At 50.8% G+C, this 19,886-nt stretch overlaps 1 protein-coding gene across 31 annotated transcripts in view; it reads left to right on the top strand.

The window, feature by feature from the left end:
• The first annotated feature begins 7,651 nt into the window (after positions 1–7,651).
• RBFOX2 (RNA binding fox-1 homolog 2) overlaps positions 7,652–19,886 on the top strand; it is a 320,553-nt gene continuing 308,318 nt past the window's right edge. For 2 of the 31 annotated variants that reach the window (XR_016217016.1, XM_051846014.3), the window contains exon 1: positions 7,657–8,383. Coding sequence is in view for 20 of the 31 variants with exons in the window: in XM_051846014.3 (XP_051701974.1) it covers positions 8,198–8,383 (186 nt within the window). In the remaining 11 variants the exon portion in view is untranslated. Of the gene's footprint in view, positions 8,384–19,886 lie in introns of all 31 variants that reach the window. The other 29 variants (XM_089308924.1, XM_089308921.1, XM_051846003.3 and 26 more) reach the window with 24 other exon arrangements.

Genomic DNA, 19,886 nt, shown 5'->3' with positions numbered 1-19,886 from the left:
TTCCACTTCCTCTGGCCAATGAATTGTCAAGGGGATTCTCTGCCTTTCTTTTTTGGGAAAAGAAAGCTTTGGCGTAGAACATGGTTTCTTCTATTTATATCTGTGCTTCTCTCTGGTGGGAGAGATGATCAGTTCTGGGGATGGACTCCAGCTCTGCCTCTGTTCAGTGAAGACAGCAATCTAAGATCATCTGTGCACTGGGCTCTGGTCTTTATCTGTCCTTCCACGGGGACTCTTGGGCCTAGGACTGTGCTTCTGTTTTCAGGATTGTTACGGTCGCCACATTTTGTGTCAGGCTCTTTTCTAGGTGCTAGGGGCATAAAACAATCAACCACGGCATTAAGAAAATGCTGGTGTTTATAAAGAACTTACCAAGGAAGACGTTTCCATCACCTCCTTGCCTCATGACTGCTGGGGACCAGAGCCCCGGGTTAGCCGGAGCTGGTGTGTGAACAGATCTTTCCTGAAGTCTATTATTCCCCATGGGCCTCCCAATAGCCCTGTGGCAGGTGCCCTGGCAGGTAATCGGGCCCCAGTTTCCAGATGGAAGCAAACTTACAGTGGAAGTGTCTTGCCCTGCCCAGTGACGGGAAGGCCATGGCTAGTGTTGGTACCCTGTCATTGGAGTTTGCTCCTGATCGCAGCCCAGCAGGCAGCGCCGAACTCCTTCTAAGCCCTTGCAGAGAGCACCACCTTTTACCAGAGCCTCCGTTCTGGGAAACTCCTCATTTTTAAAGCCCCGGGTCATACGAAACGTTCTAGATGAAGTTTTACTCAGCTTCCCCCAGGCAGAGGGAGTACTCTTCCTATACACCCCTATAGCTTTTGGCACTTGCAATAATCATATTAATAAGGATAATAGATGTAATAATAGTCATAAAGAAGGTCTAAGTTACCATTTATTGAGTGCATCTATGAACCAGGTGTGGTGCTAAGTGCTTGACATGCATTATTTAAAGCTCAAAAGAACCCCAGGGAAGACTCTATTATTAGCATCGGTTTACAGATTGTATCAGCTAGGAGTTGTGTCTGGCTGTATGTTGAAGCCTGTCGGTGGTGGCAAACCAAACAGGGCATTTCCCCCCAGTAACAATGGATTAGAAGAGGACAGGCTAGGACAGTGTGGCAACTCTGTGATACCAGTCTTAGCATGGAGCTTCTGCTGCTGTGGAGACAGGACATCTGGGCTGTTTTCCCAGTGTGTGCTCCAGGCAGGGGAAAGGGCGAAGGGCAAAGGGCAAAGGGCAAATGCAAAAAGTCTTTTCTTTCTCTGGCTCTAACGAGCTGGGCAGGAACACCATACCCTGCCTACACCCTGATGGCCAGAGCCGTGGCCACCTTTAGCTGCCAGAGAACCTGGGAATTCATTTTCTTCTTTTTTTTTTTTTTTAAAGATTTATTTATTTAATTAAAAGGCAGAGTTACAGAGAGGCAGAGGCAGAGAGAAAGAGAGAGAGATGGAGAGAAAGAGAGAAAGTCTTCCATCCGCTGGTTCACTGCCCAAATGGCCGCAACAGCTGGAGCTGGGCTGATTCGAAGCTAGGAGCCAGGAGCTTCTTCCAGGTCTCCCATGTGGGTGCAGGGGCCCAAGGACTTAGGCCATCCTCCACTGCTTTCCCAGGCCATAGCAGAGAGCTGGATCGGAAGTGGAGCAGCCAGGTCTCGAACCGGTGGCCAAATAGGACGCTGGTATAGCAGGCGGTGGTCTTACTCGTTATGCCACAGCGCCGGCCTCAGAAGAATTCTTGATACCAGTTCAGTGTATAAAATTTTCAGAAAACCCATGGCTGATACTAAAACAGAAACCCCTATTGTCCCATAGGCCATCAGTCCAAGTCCTGGCTGCTGCATTTCTGACCTCACTCCCTGCTAATACGCCTGGGAAAGCAGTGAATGATGGTCCAAATACTTGGGTCCCTGCCACCACGCGGGAGACACAGGAGTTTCAGGCTGTTGTGGTCATTTGGGGAGTGAACCAGGGGATGGAAGATTCTCTCTTCTCCTCTCTGCCTTTTGAATGAACAATGAGTGAATGAATAAATAAATCCTTTAAAAAGGCTGGGAAGATTTCATCCTTAAACTTGGGGTTCTTGCTAGTAAGGAGTAAGAGGACAATGGATACTCAGTTGGCCACCACCAAGTGTTTGTTACTCGGATGAAAACACTGGGCCTCAAATGTTATGGTTCTTGACCAGGGTCAGATACATGACTCAAACCCTCGTCTGTCTGACACCACGGTCTGTGTTCTTGGCCACTCTGAGAGGTGACCTTCTCATCATGATGCATTGTGACTGTCTTTTTATTTATTCGTCCTTTCCTCTCCAGACTGAGCTGTTTTGTATCAAGAATACATTTTATTCATCTAGACACTTGTTTGTTGAATGAAGGGATAAATGAACATGTTAGACTTGTAGTAGTGTCTACAGCTAAGAATTATTTCTCGGAGAATATTCTTTAATGTCCTTTTCCTCTGAAATGTTTCATAATTACCTGCTCCCAAACAAGTCGCTGCAGATGTATACGGAAGAAACGATCCTGGTCTTTGAGCTGCCTTGGGCACATCTGGCTTCTGCTCTCCTCTTTCTCCCTAAATGCTTAATGCTTGTTTACAGAGTGTGGTCCAATTTCTCTTTGTTCTGCCAGGTCATTCACCCATTCCTATACTGCACTGCTCTATTTTTTAGGGACTCGAGCGCTACTTGAATAACAATAATTTGAGTCACAGGCAGCCTTGATCCCAAATCTCATTTCTTTCCGGGTCATGGGGCAGCCAAGGAAGGACCTAAAGTCATTTAGATTTCAGTATTTTGACAAGGTAGGTAGAGAGGGAAGAATTCTTTGTTGTTGTTGTTGTTTAAGATGTATTAATTTTATTTGAAAGGCAGAGTTAGAGAGAGGCAGTGGCAGAGAGACAATCTTCCATTGGCTGGTTCACTCCCCAAATGGCTGCAACAGCTGGAGCTGGGCCGATCCGAAGCCAGGATCCAGGAGCTTCTTGTAGGTCTCCCATGTGGGTCCAGGGGACAAAGGACTTGGGCCATATTCTGCTGCTTTCTCAGAGAGCTGGATTGGAAGTGGAGCAGCGGGGACTCCAATCGGTGCCCATATGGGATGCCAGCACTGCAGGTGATGGCTTTTACCCGCTATGCCACAGCACTGGCGCCTAGGGAGAATTCTTAAGATACCAGTTCACTAAGTAAAATTTTCAGAAATCCACCAGCTGATGTACTTAAGTTTAAACAGAAAAACCGTTGCTGGGGCAACTCTGTGGCGTAGTAGGCTAAGACTCTGCCTGCAGCGCCAGCCTCCCGTATGGGCCTCAGTTCGTGTCCCGGCTGCTCCTTTTCTGATCCAGCTCTCTGCTATGACCTGGGAAAGCGGTAAAAATGGCTCAAGTGCTTGGGCCCCTGTACCTTCATGGGAGACCTGGAAGAAGCTCTTGGCTCTTGGTTCCTGGCTTCAGATCAGCCCAGCTCTGGCCATTGCAGCCATTTGAGTGAAGCAGATGGAAGACCTCTCTCCCTCTCTCTGTAACTCTACCTCTCAAATAAATAAATAAATAAATAAAATCTTAAAAAAAAGAAAAGAAAAGAAAAGAAAAACCACTGTTATCCGTTAAGCCACCGGAAAACCACTTGATTTTCCTTCAAAGCCATAGTGCTTGGGTGGGCAGGATCAGGCTCCATCTGCTGCAGGGTCTTGCCAATTTAAGTGCTGTTCAACAACAAGCTTGCAGGCCTGTGGACTTTTACCTTGCTGGTACAAACAGCAATGAGAAAGCTCTTTCCAGCCCTTCTGGCCACTGGCCAGTAGCTTATTATTGCTAAACAAATTAGATGATAAATAATTATACTTATTAAGCAGTTACTATGCATGAGGCACTCTGCTAAGTGCTCTATTTTTTCTCATCGCATCCTTAGGATAACATTGCGACTATTATTATTTCCATTTTAGAAATGAGGAACGTAAGGCTTAATGAAAAGAAAGAATTCGCCCAACACTGGGACTGCACCAGGCAATGACTTGGGGGAGCTTTGTCTTCCACATCTGAATCACTAGCAGCCCTATAGCAAAAAAAACAAAAAACAAAACAAAACAAAACAAAAAAACAGATACGGGGGCCGGCAATGTGGTGTAGTAGGTTAAGTCTCCACCTGCATCACCAGGATTCCTTATGGGGGCCAGTTCGAGCCCCGTCTGCTCCACTTCCGATCCAGCTCTCTGCTATGGCCTGGAAAAGCAGTGAGAGATATCCCAAGTCCTTGGGCCCCTGCACCCACATGGGAGACTTGGAAGAAGCTCCTGGCTCCTGACTTCAGAACGGTCAGAGTTTTGGCTATTTGGGGAATGAACCAGCAGATGGAAGGCCTCTCTCTGTCTCTCCTTCTCTCTGTAATTCTTTCTCTCAAATAAATAAATCTTAAAAAAAAAAAAAAAAATGGGACCCTGGTGCTGTGGCTCACTTGGCTAATCCTCCGCCTGCGGCACTGGCATCCCAAATGGGCGCCGGGTTCTAGTCCTGGCTGCTTCTCTTCCATTCCAGCTCTCTGCTGTGGCCCAGGAAGGCAGTGGAGGATGGCCTAAGTGCTTGGGCCCTGCACCCCATGGGAGACCAGGAGAAGTACCTGGCTCCTGATCGGTACAGTGCCGGCTGTGGCGGCCATTTGGGGGTGAACCAATGGAAGGAAGACCTTTCTCTCTGTCTCTCTCTCTTGCTGTCTAACTCTATCTATCAAATTAAAAAAAAAAAACAAACCCAGGTATAGTGATGAGGACATTTTTGATCTCCACAATGAGCGTTTTGTCACTGACAATGGTGATACTCACGGTAGCCAACACTGGGTGCTCACATAGGCCATTCTGACTGGTGTTCTTAGAAGGAGACAACTCATGTAATCCCTACAATAACTCTTTCAGGGAGCCGGCGCCGTGGCTCAATAGGCTAATCCTCCACCTTGCGGCGCCGGCACACCGGGTTCTAGTCCCGGTTGGGGTGCCGGATTCTGTCCCGGTTGCCCCTCTTCCAGGCCAGCTCTCTGCTATGGCCAGGGAGTGCAGTGGAGGATGGCCCAGGTGCTTGGGCCCTGCACCCCATGGGAGACCAGGAAAAGCACCTGGCTCCTGGCTCCTGCCAGGATCAGCGCGGTGCGCCGGCTGCAGCGGCGGCCATTGGAGGGTGAACCAGCGGCAAAGGAAGACCTTTCTCTCTCTGTCTCTCTCTCACTGTCCACTCTGCCTGTCAAAAAAAAAAAAAAAAAAAAAACAAAAAAACAAAAAAACTCTTTCAGGAAGGTGCTTCAATTATCCTAACTTTCAGGTGAAGAAACGGAGGCAGAGAGAGAGTAAGTAGCTTGCAGAAGGCATCGTGACTTGTAAGTGGCCCAGCTGAAAGCTGGCTATTGTTATTAATTTATAACACAGTCTGAGCCACCAAACACTGCTCCTTACCCACACACAGCTTCCAGGCAAGTCTTCCAGTGTTCTCTCACAGGCCCTAAATACCTTCTATACAGCAATGTCTGGCTCCTGCTGGCCCAGCGTTGGGCGGATGCTAAGGCCTGGGTTGGCCTGATGCTAAAAGCAGGAATGTGTTCTACTGACTGCCAGTGTAGCCAAGTTAGACCCAAGTTCAAAGGTCAAATCACAGAGTGGTTGCAAATGACCTTAGAAATCACCTGACCTAGCGTTTCTCAGCATCTGCACTACTGACATTTTGGGCTAGATAACACTTTCTTTTTAAAGATTTATTTATTTGAGAGAGAGGGAGAGATAGAGATTGACCTCCCATCCATGGATTCACTTTCCAAATACCTGTAACAGCCAGGCTGGGCCAGGCCAGGGTCAGGAAGCTGGATCTCCATCAGGGTTTCCCATGTGGGTGGCAGGAACCCAAGCAATTTGGGGCGTTACTTGCTGCCTCCCAAGGGTATTAGCAAGAAGTTGCATCAGAAGTAAGGAGGAGCCAGGACTCAAACCAAGCACTCTGATTCGGGATGTGGGCCTCCCGAGTGGAGTGCCCCCCCGCGTGACTTTCACATGGTGACTTTCCTGTGGAAGGTAGGGTATTGGTAACATTCCTGGTCTCTACCCATTAGATGCCAGTTCTCCAGTTGTAATGATCAAAATTTTCTTCAGAGATGGACAAACACATGTGAGGCAGAAATAACCTGTTTGGAAAGGCAAAAATAGCTCTTTTGAGAACCACTGATAAAAACCATCTTGGGGTTGGTGCTGTGGCAAAGTAGGCTGGGCCCCTGCAGCACCGGCACCCCATGTGAGCTCCGGTTCGAATCCTGGCTGCTCCACTTCTGATCCAGCTCTCTGCTTACGGCCTGGGAAAGCCGCAGAGGTTGGCCTGGGTACTTGAGCCCCTGCACCTGCGTGGGAGACCTAGATGAAACTCCTGGGTTTGGTCCAGCTCCGGCCATTGTGGCTGTTTGGGAAATGAACAAGCGGATGGAAGCCCTCTCTCTCTCTCCCTCTCTGTAACTCTGCCTCTCAAATAAATAAAATCTTAAAAACAAAAGAAACCATCTCCCTGGGACTGGCATTGTGGCACGGCTGGTTAGGCTGCTAGTGACGCCAGCATCCCATATTTGGTTTGAGTCCCTGCTGCTCTGCTTCTGAGCTCCCTATTAATGTGCTGGGAAAGCAGCAGATGGTGGCCCAAGTATTTGGACCCCTGCTATCCATGTGGGAGACCCAGGTCTCCTGGCTTTGTCCTGGCCCAGCCCTGGCTACTGTGGCCACTTGGGGGAGTGAACCAGTGGAGGGAAGCTCTCTCTGTCACTGTGCCTTTCAAATCAATCAATCAATCAATCATAAAAATTGCCGAATTTTACAAATGATCGAGCTGAGGTTCAAAGGGATGAAGTAACTTGTGTAAACTAGATAGCAAGTCCAAGGCTAGCATCTAGGTCATACACACATCATTTTATTCCTGGGACTTCATCTACAGGGCACATCATGGGGTGAGAGAGAAAACTCATTGTACACATCTCCAGCCACACAAAGTTGATAAGCAATGAAGTGCCATTCATGCCGCAAGGTGCTAAGAAAGTGAATCGCGAATATGACCCGGCGGCCTGCGATCTGGATCTGCCACCTTGGAGACCACGGTCTCCATCTACCCACCAGCCTCAAAACGGGTGTGCACGCACTATGCAAACCTTAGAGCTCTTACACGCATCGGAGATAATTAAGATCACCAGCGATATAATAATTACGATTAGAGCGGAAGCTCTCAGAATTGCAGAGCGCCACGCAGGAGCGGCTCCGACCCTAGACTCGAGATCCCATTCTTCTATGGGAGGCCCCACCCCTAAGCAGAAAGAAGGCGGCTGGACAAGCGAACCGAGGACACAACTCCGAACAACTAGTCCAGCAAACCGGAGCTGCTTCCCAGCCCTCAGGCCTGCCCCAGGCCGACGCCCCGCCCCCAGAGGCGGCAGGCCCCGCCCCCGCCGCGCCGCGCCTCCAGGCCGATCCCGCGCCGGGGCCGGAGATTCCCGAGTGTCCCCGAGCTCTTCCCGGCCTCCCTCGGGCGGCGGGCGCGGAGGCCGCGGAGATTGCCGAGGGGCGCTGGCCACGCCCCTTCGGCGGGCTCGCCGCCGCCGCCGCCGCCGCCGCCGCCCCCTCGCCTCAGCCTCCCGCGCGGGCGGGAGTCGTCCATCCCGGTCCCTCCTTCCCTCTTTCTCTCTCCCCGCCTTCCCGGCGCTGCCACAGTGGCGGGTCGGAGGATCCCGGCCAGTCAGCTCGTCCCAGCCTCGCGCCCCTCCTCTCCCCCCCCCAAATAAACAGCCCTCCCCACGCCTCGGGAGCCGGACCGCCCCCTTCCTCCCTCGGCCGGCGTGCGGTGAGGGAGAGTGCGAGCGGCCGAGCGCGGGCCAGCGGCCGAGCTCCGGGGGCGCCAGAGGCGGCGCGGCGCGGCGGGCCGGCCGGGCGTCGCGTGTGCGTGCCGGGGCGCGAGCGAGGGCCCGTCGCGAGCCGCCGGCGGCCCCACGCCGACGACCCCGAGGAGCGGCGGGCGCGAGCCAGCCGCGGAGGGGCGCCGGGCCCGCGCGCGCGCACGCACGCACGCACGCGGGGGGCGGGGGCAGGCGCGCACCCGCCTGTCGCGACAGTCGGGGCCGAGGCCCAGGGGGAGGTGGCCTGTCGCAGGTCGCCCGGCTCCCGGAGGCGAGGGGGGCGCGGGCGGATGGCGGAAGGCGCCCAGCCGCAGCAGCCGTCTCAGCTCGGGCCCGGCGCCACTGCCCGGGGCATGAAGCGGGAGTCGGAGCTGGAGCTGCCGGTGCCCGGAGCGGGAGGAGACGGAGCCGAACCCGGCCTGAGCAAGCGGCCGCGCACCGAGGAGGCGGCGGCCGACGGCGGCGGCGGGATGCAGGTGACCGCGCGGCTCGGGGCGCCCCGTTATCGCGGGGGTGCGGAACGTGCCTGGCGGGGGGGGCGGCCCGGGCTCCGGGGCTTGGAGAGGGGGAGGGCTCCGCGGGGTCCCGGGGGGAGGTGGGCAGGGGCGGGCCGGGGCCTTCTTGGAAGCTGGGGCGAGCTCGGGTACGGCAGGATCCCGGGGTGCTCGGGAGGGTCCTGCGTCGATGAGGCTTTTGGGGGGAGTCGACCCTGGGCGGGTTGGAGTCCACGTCTTCAAACCCTGCCTTGGCTTCCGAGGGTGGAGTGGAAGCTGGGAAGTCCTGGGTGTGGGGTTGGCCCGGAGAGCCGCGGGGCTGAGTGGGGGGCGAGGGGGCCGTGGTGGGAGCCTCTCGAGGAGGAGGAGTGCCTTTTTGGCGGCCCTCGCACACCCTGGGCTGGGGTAGGGGAGCGGCGTGTGGACGAGAGAAGCGAAAAGCGAAGAAACTCCTCGAGAGAGCCCAAAGGGGATGTGGCTTGGGTTGTGGGTTCAATCAGTTCCCCAGTGAGTGGGAGGCGCGGGGAGACCGCGGGGTGGCGTGGGCACTGGGGTGCTCAGCCTCTTCACTTTGCGGCTCGTGCGGTTGAGTTTGAAGAGAGACACGGGACAGGTCTCTCCTGTACTTAACATGGTTAGGGCACCGTATAGCTCTCTCTTCATTGTCCTGGGGTATCAAAGGGAATTTATGGGCTTCTTAGAAGCCTGGATTCTGGCTTGTGGACCCAAGGATAAGCGGGCCGATTTGAGTCGTGAGTGGGAGAGGTGTGGATGGCGCCAGCTGAGTTTGGTAGGTTTTAGGATTTGGTCTCTGTTCGGGCATGCTTGCTATGAACAGGTGAGTGGGACTGGCCTGCCACCCGTTATTTTGACATCTGATTCTCTTGGAATCATAGAACGTTAGGAGGAGAGGGACCAGAGGTGACATCTTTTCCAGGGGCTGTTAACCTGGATAGACTTGGAAGATTTTTAAGCAGAATAGTTGATATGCACTTTTTGCTGGAGGAGAATCAGTGGTTTTTTTTTTTTGGTGGGTATTGAAGCCCCTGCATGTTTTTAACTACCTCGTTTTATAGAGGGGGAGTCGCAGTCCCAGGACGACCATCTGCCTGCCTCTCGCCCAGTAGCGGCCGGGAGTCTAGAACCAGCAGTGTGGCCTTCTGATTCCTGTTCCTGGGCTGTCTCCATTCCACCAACTCTTGGAAATCTCTGCTGTGCTAGAAGACTTCCTGTGCTCCCTCCCTGCTCGGCGAGGCTCTGCCTGACTTCCTGTGTTGGAGCCCGAGCTCTGCTTAAGCCCGGTGTGCGTGCCCTGCACCTCTCCCTGTCCGTTGTGGAGTCTGTCCTGTTACCAATGTTGGTTTGGGTAACGTGACCCTCTTGCTGTTTATTTTTGAATTCTTTTCTTTGCCTGCTTCCATTCTCCATTAGAACTCTGGCAAGGAGGAGTAAAAACTCATGGCCATGGAAAATAGAGAGGCATACCAGGAGACTTCAGGTGCGGGTGGGTTACCACTGGATGGAAGGAGGGAAGACTGGGCGAGGTGCTGTTAGTGTGTGCCTGTGCTCTGTGTGTGTGTGTGTGTTCAGTCGTAGTTGGCACGGTTGGACCTGGGGTCCATTATTTGCTTGTTGCCTTCAAACCAAGAGCAGTGGTATTTGGGTATAGAGCAGCGTCTGGGGACTTCGCGGGGTGGGGGTGTGCAGAGGAAGGCGTGGATGAGTGTGGGTGCAGATGGGCAACCTGGAACTGGCACGGAGAATACTCTTCTCACTTTATACATTGGCAGGTTGGAGGTCTGGCACACCGTGGCACGCCGGTGTTCCGGTCATTGATTCTGCCAGCCTGCTGTATGGGTTTAGGGAAACCTCTTATTTTGGGGCTTTTGTTTCCCTGCTTGTGCAATAAAGTATTTGTACAAGGTGATTTCTGGAAACATGTAAGTCAGATTCCCTGTCCTTAAGGTACGCACAGTTAAGGTGTGGAGACAAATTGGTGAAAGAAACTGTGTGTGTGTGTGTCTATAAATTCAGTGTTCCTTTACTCTTGTAACTAATCTTTATTGAACAGCTGTTGCATGCCTGTCAGGTTTCTTTTTTTTTTTTTTTTTTTTTTTTGAGATTTATGTATTTATTTGAAAGGCAGACTTGGAGGGAGAAGCAGAGAGAGAAAATCTTCCATCCGCTGTTTCACTTCCCAAATGGCTGCAACAGTGGGAGCTGGGCTAGACTGAAGACAGAAGCCGGGAGTTTCTTTTGGGTCTCCTACATGAGTGGCAGGGGCCCGAAGTCTTGGGCCATCTTCCGCTGCTTTCTCAGGCACATTAGAAGGGAGCTGGATTGGGCAGCAGCCGGGACTCAAACCCCGGGCCCATGTGGGATATCAGCATCGCTGGTGGCGGCTTTACCCGCCGTGCCACAGTGCCGGCCCCTACCTGGTAGCATTTTAACCCTAGGAGATATAGTAGTGAACCAAAGCCAGACCTTGGTCTCATGCAACTGATATTCTAATGGGAAGAGACATTTCATAAGCAGGTGGGCACCTATTATTTACTAGAAGATGGTAAGGCTAAGAAGCACAAGGAAGCAGGGAGATGGAGAATGAAGAGGTCCGGAAGGCCTCTCTGGTAGGTGCCCTTGGGGTGAAGCCAGGCATTGAGCCTTTCAGGTGTTTGAGGGAAGGGGTGAGGCCAGGCCCCGTGGGTGCGGAGGCATTGAGAAGGAAGCGTGCCTGGCACATTGGAGACAGGAGTGCAGCTGGAGTGGTCGCAGATGGTATCAGCCCTTTAGAAACGTTTGTGGGCCCTATGCAAATACACGCTTTGAAAAATCTTAGTGTAGCCAGTCTTTGGTATGTGGATTTGTCTTAAAGCACTCGTTTTTTTCTTATATCTTAATACAAGTGGAGTTTTTCTGAGGTCATAGCTCCTGTGAGGCTTCTCCTGCCCACTTAATTAGTAGCAGTCAGACTCTGCACTTGTCTCCTGGTATGCTGTGCTTATCTGTGCATGATCTTGTGTTATTCCTTGTTTTATTATCTTTCTTTCCCTAGTAAGATTATAAGCTCCTAAAACATGGGAACTTCGGGGTGGGTGTTGTGGTGCCGCTTAGGATGCCTCCATTCCATATCAGAGTACCTGGTTCTAGTCCTGGCTACTCCATGCTTTTTTTTTTTTTTTTTTTTTTAAGAGAGAGAGAGAGAGAGGTCTTCCATCTGCTGTTTCACTCCCCAGTTGGCCGCAACGTCTAGAGCTGAGCTGATCTGAAGCTGGGAGCCAGGACTTGGGCCATCTTCCACTGCTTTCCCAGGCCACAGCAGAGAGCTGGATTGGAAGTAGAGCAGCTGGGACTCGGACTGGCACCCATGTGGGATGCTGGCACTGCAGGCGGTGGCTTTACCTGCTGTGCCACAGCACCGGCCCCTACTCCATGCTTTTTTGTACAGCTTCTTGCTAACGCTTCCTGGGAGGTAGCAGGTGGTAGCTCAAGTCCTTGGGGCCTTGTGGGAGACCCAGATGGATTTCCGGGCTCCTGGCTTTGGTCTGGCCCAGCCTGGGCTGTTGCAGGGGTTTGGGAGAGTAAACCGAAGTTGGAAAATCTCTTTTCTCTTTCGAATAAATAAAAATAAAAGAAAAAGAGAGACAGGAGCTTTGTGTTTATCTTCATAACACCTAACAGGTTTGGGTGCTTGGTAAGTACTCAGTGCCTGTTAAATATTAAAGGATTAAAAAAATCATTAAATTCTGGGGAGAATGTACTGACAGAATTCCCCAATCCCTGTGGGTATCAAAGGATTAACCCCTTTTTACAGAATAAAGTCATTTGCTGGGGTTAATTTCCCAAGGCTACTTAGTTAATAGAGTTTCAGCTCTAAGCCTCATATTCCAAAGCTGAACCCTGTTGAGTTGTAGCCTCTAAGCTTTTGGAGTAAATTATTACTTTCCAGAGTGTAGCTTAGGGCACTGGAGAGCCCCTGGTGTTTGCGTTATAATCCCGCTGCTCAGAAGGGGCCCTAGGGGAGAGGGGAGGGGTTGGCATTATACAGAAGCTTCCTTAGGGGGAGGAAGAGTCAGCACGGTTCTAGGAGAAACGTTAGGAGAAGAGGGAAGAAACAAATTCAAGTTGGAAGTTGAAATGCAGTTTGAGAGGCGCAGTTAGCTGAGAAGTAATGTAGTCTAACTTGGTGGGAAGTTGAGTTAGTTACATGTATGGATATTAGAGGTTCATTGTAGGTTAAACAAGGCGGATCCGTGTGAAGCTCAGGCTCTGTAAAGTGTGCTGGGGACTGAAGTCCCTTGGCCAGCTTCTCCAGTGGGTATAAACAATTAGAATTAGAAATTCTGTTTCTGTGCCACTTTCTAGGAATTTGGCTGCTGTGTAGGATGTACCTCAATTGTTGTAGCTTTCAGCGTGACTATGGCGTGAGAGGTTGGTGAGTGATGATGAGATAGCTGGCTGATTGCTTCAGCCCCTAGAGTCACAGACGGGTTAGGCGGAGTGGGTTCCGCCATTGTTCACCTTAGCAGGTGACTCTGGTAGTAGGAGGACGCCTTCCTGGGCTCAGGAGGGGCTTGGGTGCGCTGTAGTTGCCTTGTGGGCGCTGTATGTGCTGAAAGTATCGTCTTCCCACTTCCCTGTTGCTGGGTTTATTTTCCCCTAGGTGGATGTCTTGGGTATTTGGTACCACAAGTGAGCATGGTGCTGCCATTTGAGTAGAATTATAAAAATAATGTCATTTCCTTAAAAGCAATTTCATTAAAAAAAAGTCTCACTAAGATTACTGAAGTTTTCATTTTTATTGTCTTGTTCTCGAGCTGCCACAGCAGAACACCATAACTGGGTGGCTCAGACAACAGACATTTCTCTCTCACCGTCTGGAGGCTGTCTACCGGCAGATTTGGTGTCTGGTGGTGGCCTCTTTCCTGGCTTGTAGACAGCTGCCTCCTGGCTGTGTGCATGTTCCTGGGGTTGGGGGAGGGGAGGGAGAGAGAGGGAGAGAACCTTGTTCCTCTACTTGTAAGAGTGTAACTCCATCTTCATGACCCTCATCTAAATCTGATTATCTTCGCCAAAGCTCCCACCTCCATTACTATCACACTGGGCTGTAGGGCTTCAACTTAGGAATTTTAAGAGGACGGAACACTCCCAGAGTGGTGAGTATTGTAGATGGGTAACTGAGGCCCAGTCACATCAGAATTACTTCTCTCAGGCCTTTCAAGGAAGCCCGTGAATGTAAAACTGGGAATGTATGTGAGAAGCAGAAAGATCTGATTTCAAACTAGAATTACTCTTCAGGGTGACTCAAGGGATACGCCAGGGTTAAATTTGTCTCCACTCCCTCTCCCTTCTTGTAGCCACCTTGTCATCTTTTCCCTCTATCACACTGACATGTGAACACAACAGAAGCTTACCAGAGATTTAGCTTTTCATTTTGTTATAAAGCAGACTGGCGCAGACAGACCTCGAGACTACAGGGCTGGGAGGAAGAAGTGCAGCATACCACTTTGCGTAAACACGGCTGTGGGACTGAGTCTCTAGTTTGCCGTCTTTCAGCCTTCAGTTGGATGTTGGACTTTGTTAATTTGTAGAAGCAGTAGAGGCAGTCATCGTAGTCAGTGGATTTGTCCGCGTTTTTGTGGATGCACGTCGGTGAGCATGGTGAGCGTCTTCGTTCGGGGCAGATGTGCACGCCCTGCCAAGGCAGGCGGGAGGAGCCGGAGAGCTGATGGGAGGACCAGCGGTAACTGGAGCATGAGCCGACAGATGGGCGAGGGACGGCGAGTGCGTGTGGTGTTTTGGGTGGCCCCTAGGAGTATTGAGTTTCCTATTCTTCTCCCCTGCGGTCCCAGTGCAGGCAGGCAGCTTACATGGCTAGGGTTTCAGTATCTAATCCATCACAGATCAGCTCGAGTAAACCCATTGGCTGGCGCTGATCTAGTTAGGAGGGCAGTGCAAAGCTGCTTGAGCCAGGATTGGGACAAATCGGATCAGAACTGCCATGTGGATGCTGGACATATTTCTGTAATTTGGGTGGGTAAAATATCTTGGGCATCACTGACTCAGGGGAGGGAGAGCTGGCCAACAGTCAGCCATGAGTATTTCCAGATATTATCTTAGGGGCTCTGAGGGGAGTGTCTGCAGATCTGACATATTTATCTGGAGGACAGTCAGGTTGCTTGGATTATCTGAGTCTGAACAGTTTTTGGTCACCAGTGCGCGGAGTGGCCTTCTTTAGCAGGATTTGGAGATTCCAGCTGGGGTCACCCAGTTGTGACTGATGTCTCTCGATGATCTGAGACTGTGAAATAGAGATGGCCTTTTTTTTTTTTTTTTAAGATTTATATATTTATTTGAAAGACAGAGTTACAGAGTTAGAGAGAGGCAGAGAGAGAGAGAGAGAAAGATCTTCCATCTGCTGGTTGATTCCCCAATGGCCACAATGGCCAGAGCTGGGTCGATCTGAAGCCAGGAGCCAGGAGCTTCCTCTGGGTCTCCCACATGGGTGCAGGGGCCCAAGGACTTGAGCCATCCTCTACTGCTTTCCCAGGCCATAGCAGAGAGCTGGATTGGAAGTGGAGAAGCCGGGACTTGAATTGGCGCCCATATGGGATGCTGGCACTGCAGGCAGTGGCTTTACCTGCTATGCCACAGTGCTGTGCCTGCCCCCCCCCCCCCCCATTTTTAAAGAGGAGATATTGTTATTACTGTTATTACCAACGTTAATATTTGAGTATATTTGTTATTCATATATTGGAGGTGAGGTACTTCCAAAATTTAATAGAAAATGCAAATAAAAGATAATGTGTGTTTTCCATAAACTTTTTGAAGATCCTTGTACTTAATGTATGGTGTAGAGAAGAAATACATTTAGGGTTTGTCACATTTGGGTTTGAATTCTGATTCTTCTCCTTACCAGTGAAATGGCCTTTGGCAGGACCTTGAACATTTCTGAGTTCCTGCTCGCACATCTGTTTGTGAGCTGGGAAAACTAATGCATACTCTCATGAGCTACCGTAATGAGTACCTTGAGATTATTTCAAGTGCCTATCATGGAACCAGCACTAAATGCGTGTTTCTTGCTTTCCACGTATCCTCCACACAACACTAAGTTCCTGCTTCCTGGTCAGCATGGAGTGTTAACCATGCTTCCGATTAAGTGCCAGAGTTGGGTAGGACTGGGGACAGCAGTGTGTTAAGTGGAGAAACCTCGTTTGCCATCGTCTGGGGGGGGGTGCCTGGTCATTGTGGGCTCTTTTGCTACAGGAAGAGGAGACATTGCATTCTTTGCTAAAGAGTGAGTGGCTACTGAAGCATCACAGTACTGGTGTAGGAGATACGGACATTTCAGGGAGCTCAGGGGACCTCCACTGGGTGACAGGGTCACTGGCTGGGATGCAGGAGCAGTGACATTGTTGTGTTTCAAATTTCGTAAGATGTGTTGGTTAAATATGTTACGTCACATAGTTGGCACTTTCTGTTCTCATTTTGGCTCATAGGAATTGAGCTGGAATGCCTGTGCGTTGTCTCTTTTCAGTGTCTCTTTAGTGTCTTCACACTCACCCTCCAGAATACCAACAGTAATCTCTCTGAGACAGAGAGTTTGACTGTTCCTGTTGCCAAAAATCTTGTGAGAACTTGTACTTGGCTGCAGGCTAAAGCCCATTCTTTTTATTTATTTATTTTTAAAGATTTTATTTATTGAGAGGTAGAGTTACGGACAGAGAGGGAGAGACAAAGAGAAAGGTCTTCCGTCTGCTGGTTTACTCCCCAAATGGCCGCAACAGCCGGAGCTGGGTTGATTTGAAGCCAGGAGTTTCCTCTGGATCTCTCATGTGGGTGCAGGGGCTCAAACACTTGGGCCACCTTCTACTGCTTTCCCAGGCCATACCAGAGAGCTGGATCAGGAAAAGGAGCAGGCAGGACTAGAACCGGCGCACATATGGGATGCTGGTGCTGCAGGCGGAGGCTTAGCCTACTACGCCACAGCACTGGCCCCAGGATAAAGTCCATTCTTCAGTCTGACCTTGCAGGTCCTTCTGGACTGACTTCTGCGTACCTTTCTAGCCCTTTTTGTGTGCTCCACTTTGAAGTCCATGTTCAGGGGCTTGTAGCTTCTTTTCTTTCTTTCTTTCTCTCCCTTTTTAAAGATTTATTTATTTGAAAGGTGGAGGGAGGGAGGGAGGGAGGGAGAGAGAGAGAGAGAGATTGGTTCATTCACCCAAATGGCCGCACCAGCCAGGCCAGGCAGAAGCTGGGAGCCAGGAACTCCATCTGGGTCTCCCACATGGGTGACAGGGTGTGCACTTGGGCCATCTGCTGCTGCTTTCCCAAGCCATTAGCAGGGGGCTGGATCAGAAGTGGAGCAGTTGGGACTCGAATCGTAGCTCATACGGGATGCCTGAGTCACAAGTGGCCACTCAGTCTGCTGTGCCACAGTGCTGGCCTCCAAAGGACTTGTAGTTCCCTGGGCATTGTGTGCAATATAGGCTAATTCCTATCTCTGTGCTCTTGTTTTTGTTGCTTTTTACCCAAATTCCATCCATCTCCCCCACCCTACTTTTTTTGTTCTTAAAGATTTATTATTTATTTGAAAGGCACAGTTACAAAGAGGCAGAGGCAGAGAGAGATCTTCCATGTGCTGGTTCGTGCAACAGCTGGAACTGGGCCAATCCGAAGTCAGGATCTTATTCTGGTCTCCCATGTGAGTGCAGGGGCCCAAGGACTTGGGCCATGTTCCACTGCTTTCCCAGGCCACAGCAGAGAGCTGGATCAGAAGTGGAGCAGCCGGGACTTGGACTGGCGCCCATATGGGATGCCGGCACTGCAGGCGGCAGCCTTACCTGCTATGCCACAGTGCCGGCCCCAGTCTCTCTGCGTCTTTTTAAATATGCGCTGGTGTGCTGTCTTGGGCTGTCTCAGTTGCAAGGCTCAATTGTCAGTTATCAGTTTTGATATTGATTCCTCCTGGATATTGATTCCTCTCTGGTATGGCCTGGGAAAGCAGTAGAAGGTGGCCCAAGTGTTTGAGCCCCTGCACCCACATGAGAGATCCAGAGGAAACTCCTGGCTTCAAATCAACCCAGCTTCGGCTGTTGCGGCCATTTGGGGAGTAAACCAGCAGACGGAAGACCTTTCTCTTTGTCTCTCCCTCTCTCTCCGTAACTCTACCTCTTCTCACACCTGTGCTGTTTTCCAGACCATCATGTCTGTAGCCATAGGACTGTTTCCGGGTGGGGAGTGTCCGGCCCATGGGCCGTATGAGGCCCTGTGAAGGCAACCACCAATGGGACTCGACATTCAGTAAATCCATAGCAGGCTAATTTTTAGGTGGATCATTTTGTAAGGCCCGTGAATGACGTTACAGATATCCACATGGCCCTTGTCAGAACAAAGGTTCCTCTGCCCCTCTGAGATCTTCCAGGGGTCCCCAGGAGTTAGCACTGTGCCTGCACCTGAGTAGTGAAGAACAGTGTGGTTCTTGTGGAATTGAACTTTGTCTTTCTTGCTTCTCAGTTGGGGCCTCCAGATGGCTTTAATGTTTCTCCACATTTTCCCTGAGGGGTCTGGCCCGTGCTGCTTTCCAGTTCATGTGAAGCCTGGGTGTTGTATGATATGTGACTGTTACCTGATCCTTCCATTGATATCGGGGTTAAAGGTGAGAGAGGGGTCTCCAGGACAGAAGCTGGGGTGGAATTTAACTGCCAAATGTGTTGGGTGGGCATGGCAACCTGATACTTAGTTTCCTGTGCTCAGTTACTAATTGAGTGCACGTGTGTATGTGTGAAAAGGCTCCTTTGTGATGGTGTGGCTAAGGTAACAAGGAGGAAGCAGAGAAGTGTACTGGGCAATTAGAGCCAACCTGTTCCAGGTCAGCTGTTGATCTGCCCTTTCGCAGTGCTACCCGGGGGTTCTGGAGAGTTGCAGTTGCCTTACCCACTTGGGGCTGGGCTTATTTGATCAGCTATGGACCTTAACCTTTCCCTTCTCAACTCGTGGATTTCATGAGCTGTGATAGCCTGGTTTTGGATCTAGGGAAGATTCCAAGCTAAGGGACTTAAAAAGATACACACTACTTTTCAGATCCCACATCCCAGGTATGTTTGAGAATCAGGAGATTTTGATACAGTTCTTTTACTCCTCAGCTTGGAGATGGAGTCATAGAAGTATTTTACAAGAATTCTCTCTGTGGCCCTCACTGCTCCCTCCACCTTCACTTTCAGCTTCTGGTTTGGGCTTCTTTATAATCCTGGTCTGGCTTAGTAGGGCCGAACTTCCCTGGCTGGTTTAGTGGGGTGAATGGCTAAGCTCTGTTGTGTTTTTGGCTTTCTAGATTCTGAAAGAGTAAAGCAGGTTTCAAGAAGGGAAGGAGAGAGAACAGCGGATATTATAACTTCCTTCTGACGTGTCCCGCACTATGTGACATCCAGAAGGTTCAGCTGAGGGTTCACAGTAAATACTGCTTGTGCAGTAGGTGACATTCTTGAGTTGTCAAATGATAATGGCTGAGTAGCTGCTTAAGAACCTCTTTTCTCAAGGGTGGAAGCTAGGCCTTAGGGGGCTAGACTTCCACCTGGGTGTGTTCAGCCATCATGCGTGGGTATTTAGGGACCTAAGTCCCCAGATAGCACCCTCGTGCGTGGGATTTTCTCCATGCAAAGGCTGGTTCCTTGGTTTCTCCTTTGTTGAGGGAAAAGGATTTTGCAAACTATTGGATATATATTCCGGGCATGTGGTTTTTAAGGAGGCATACTGTTTATTGTTCTTTCTGGCTGCATTCATTTTCTTGGATCCTAATTAGAAATATCACAAGCAAAGTATGATTTGTGACGGAGAGGTAGGGTGGCTGTGTGACTCCCTGAGCTCTGTGGCTTGGGGTGGGTACAGAAGCCATTCTAGTACAACAGCTGTAGGCAGGGCCTGTGGGGTCTGAATGTGGCCTCCAGCTACTGCTTGACTTGGCACACTTTGGAACAGAGGCTCATGGGAAGTTCTTCCAGTTGCTTTATTGTGAGCAGTTTTTTCCCTCTGCAAGTTGGCTGCCCTTTGGAGGAGTGGGTATTAATTGCTGTCCTTCAGAATGATTTCCAAAGCAGACCTGTGTGGATTTCATTTAGGGCTTCATTCCAGGGGTGTGTGGCATGTCCTCAGACAAGAGGACTTTGGTTGTATTTTCCTGGAAGTCAGCGGGACTTCTTGATGGGCCTGCTCTATTTATCTTGGACTAGCTGCATAGTTAGCCCTTGTTGCATGGGACTTGGTTTCATAGGTCATCCTCTCCTGGGCATTCACACAGCTTTGGGTTTGTTTGCCTCCCCCCCCGCCCCGCCCCGTCTCCGTCTCTTTCTTTCTATCTCATTTTTTCGTAAAGAAGAATTTCTGTGAAATACTGAAAAGCTCAGTGCTTCACAGAAATTTGTGGGAAAGGCAGGGATTGTGGATCCTGGTGTAGCTGCCCCTCTGCGGACAGCATCTGTGGGAGCACCGC

This window comes from Oryctolagus cuniculus, chromosome 11, assembly GCF_051225735.1.
Source record: "Oryctolagus cuniculus isolate XC-2025 breed Fujian yellow rabbit chromosome 11, ASM5122573v1, whole genome shotgun sequence".
Classification (NCBI taxonomy): domain Eukaryota; kingdom Metazoa; phylum Chordata; class Mammalia; order Lagomorpha; family Leporidae; genus Oryctolagus; species Oryctolagus cuniculus.
The sequence above is the reverse complement of the archived record's forward strand: the minus strand, read 5'-3'. Positions and strand labels throughout refer to the sequence as shown.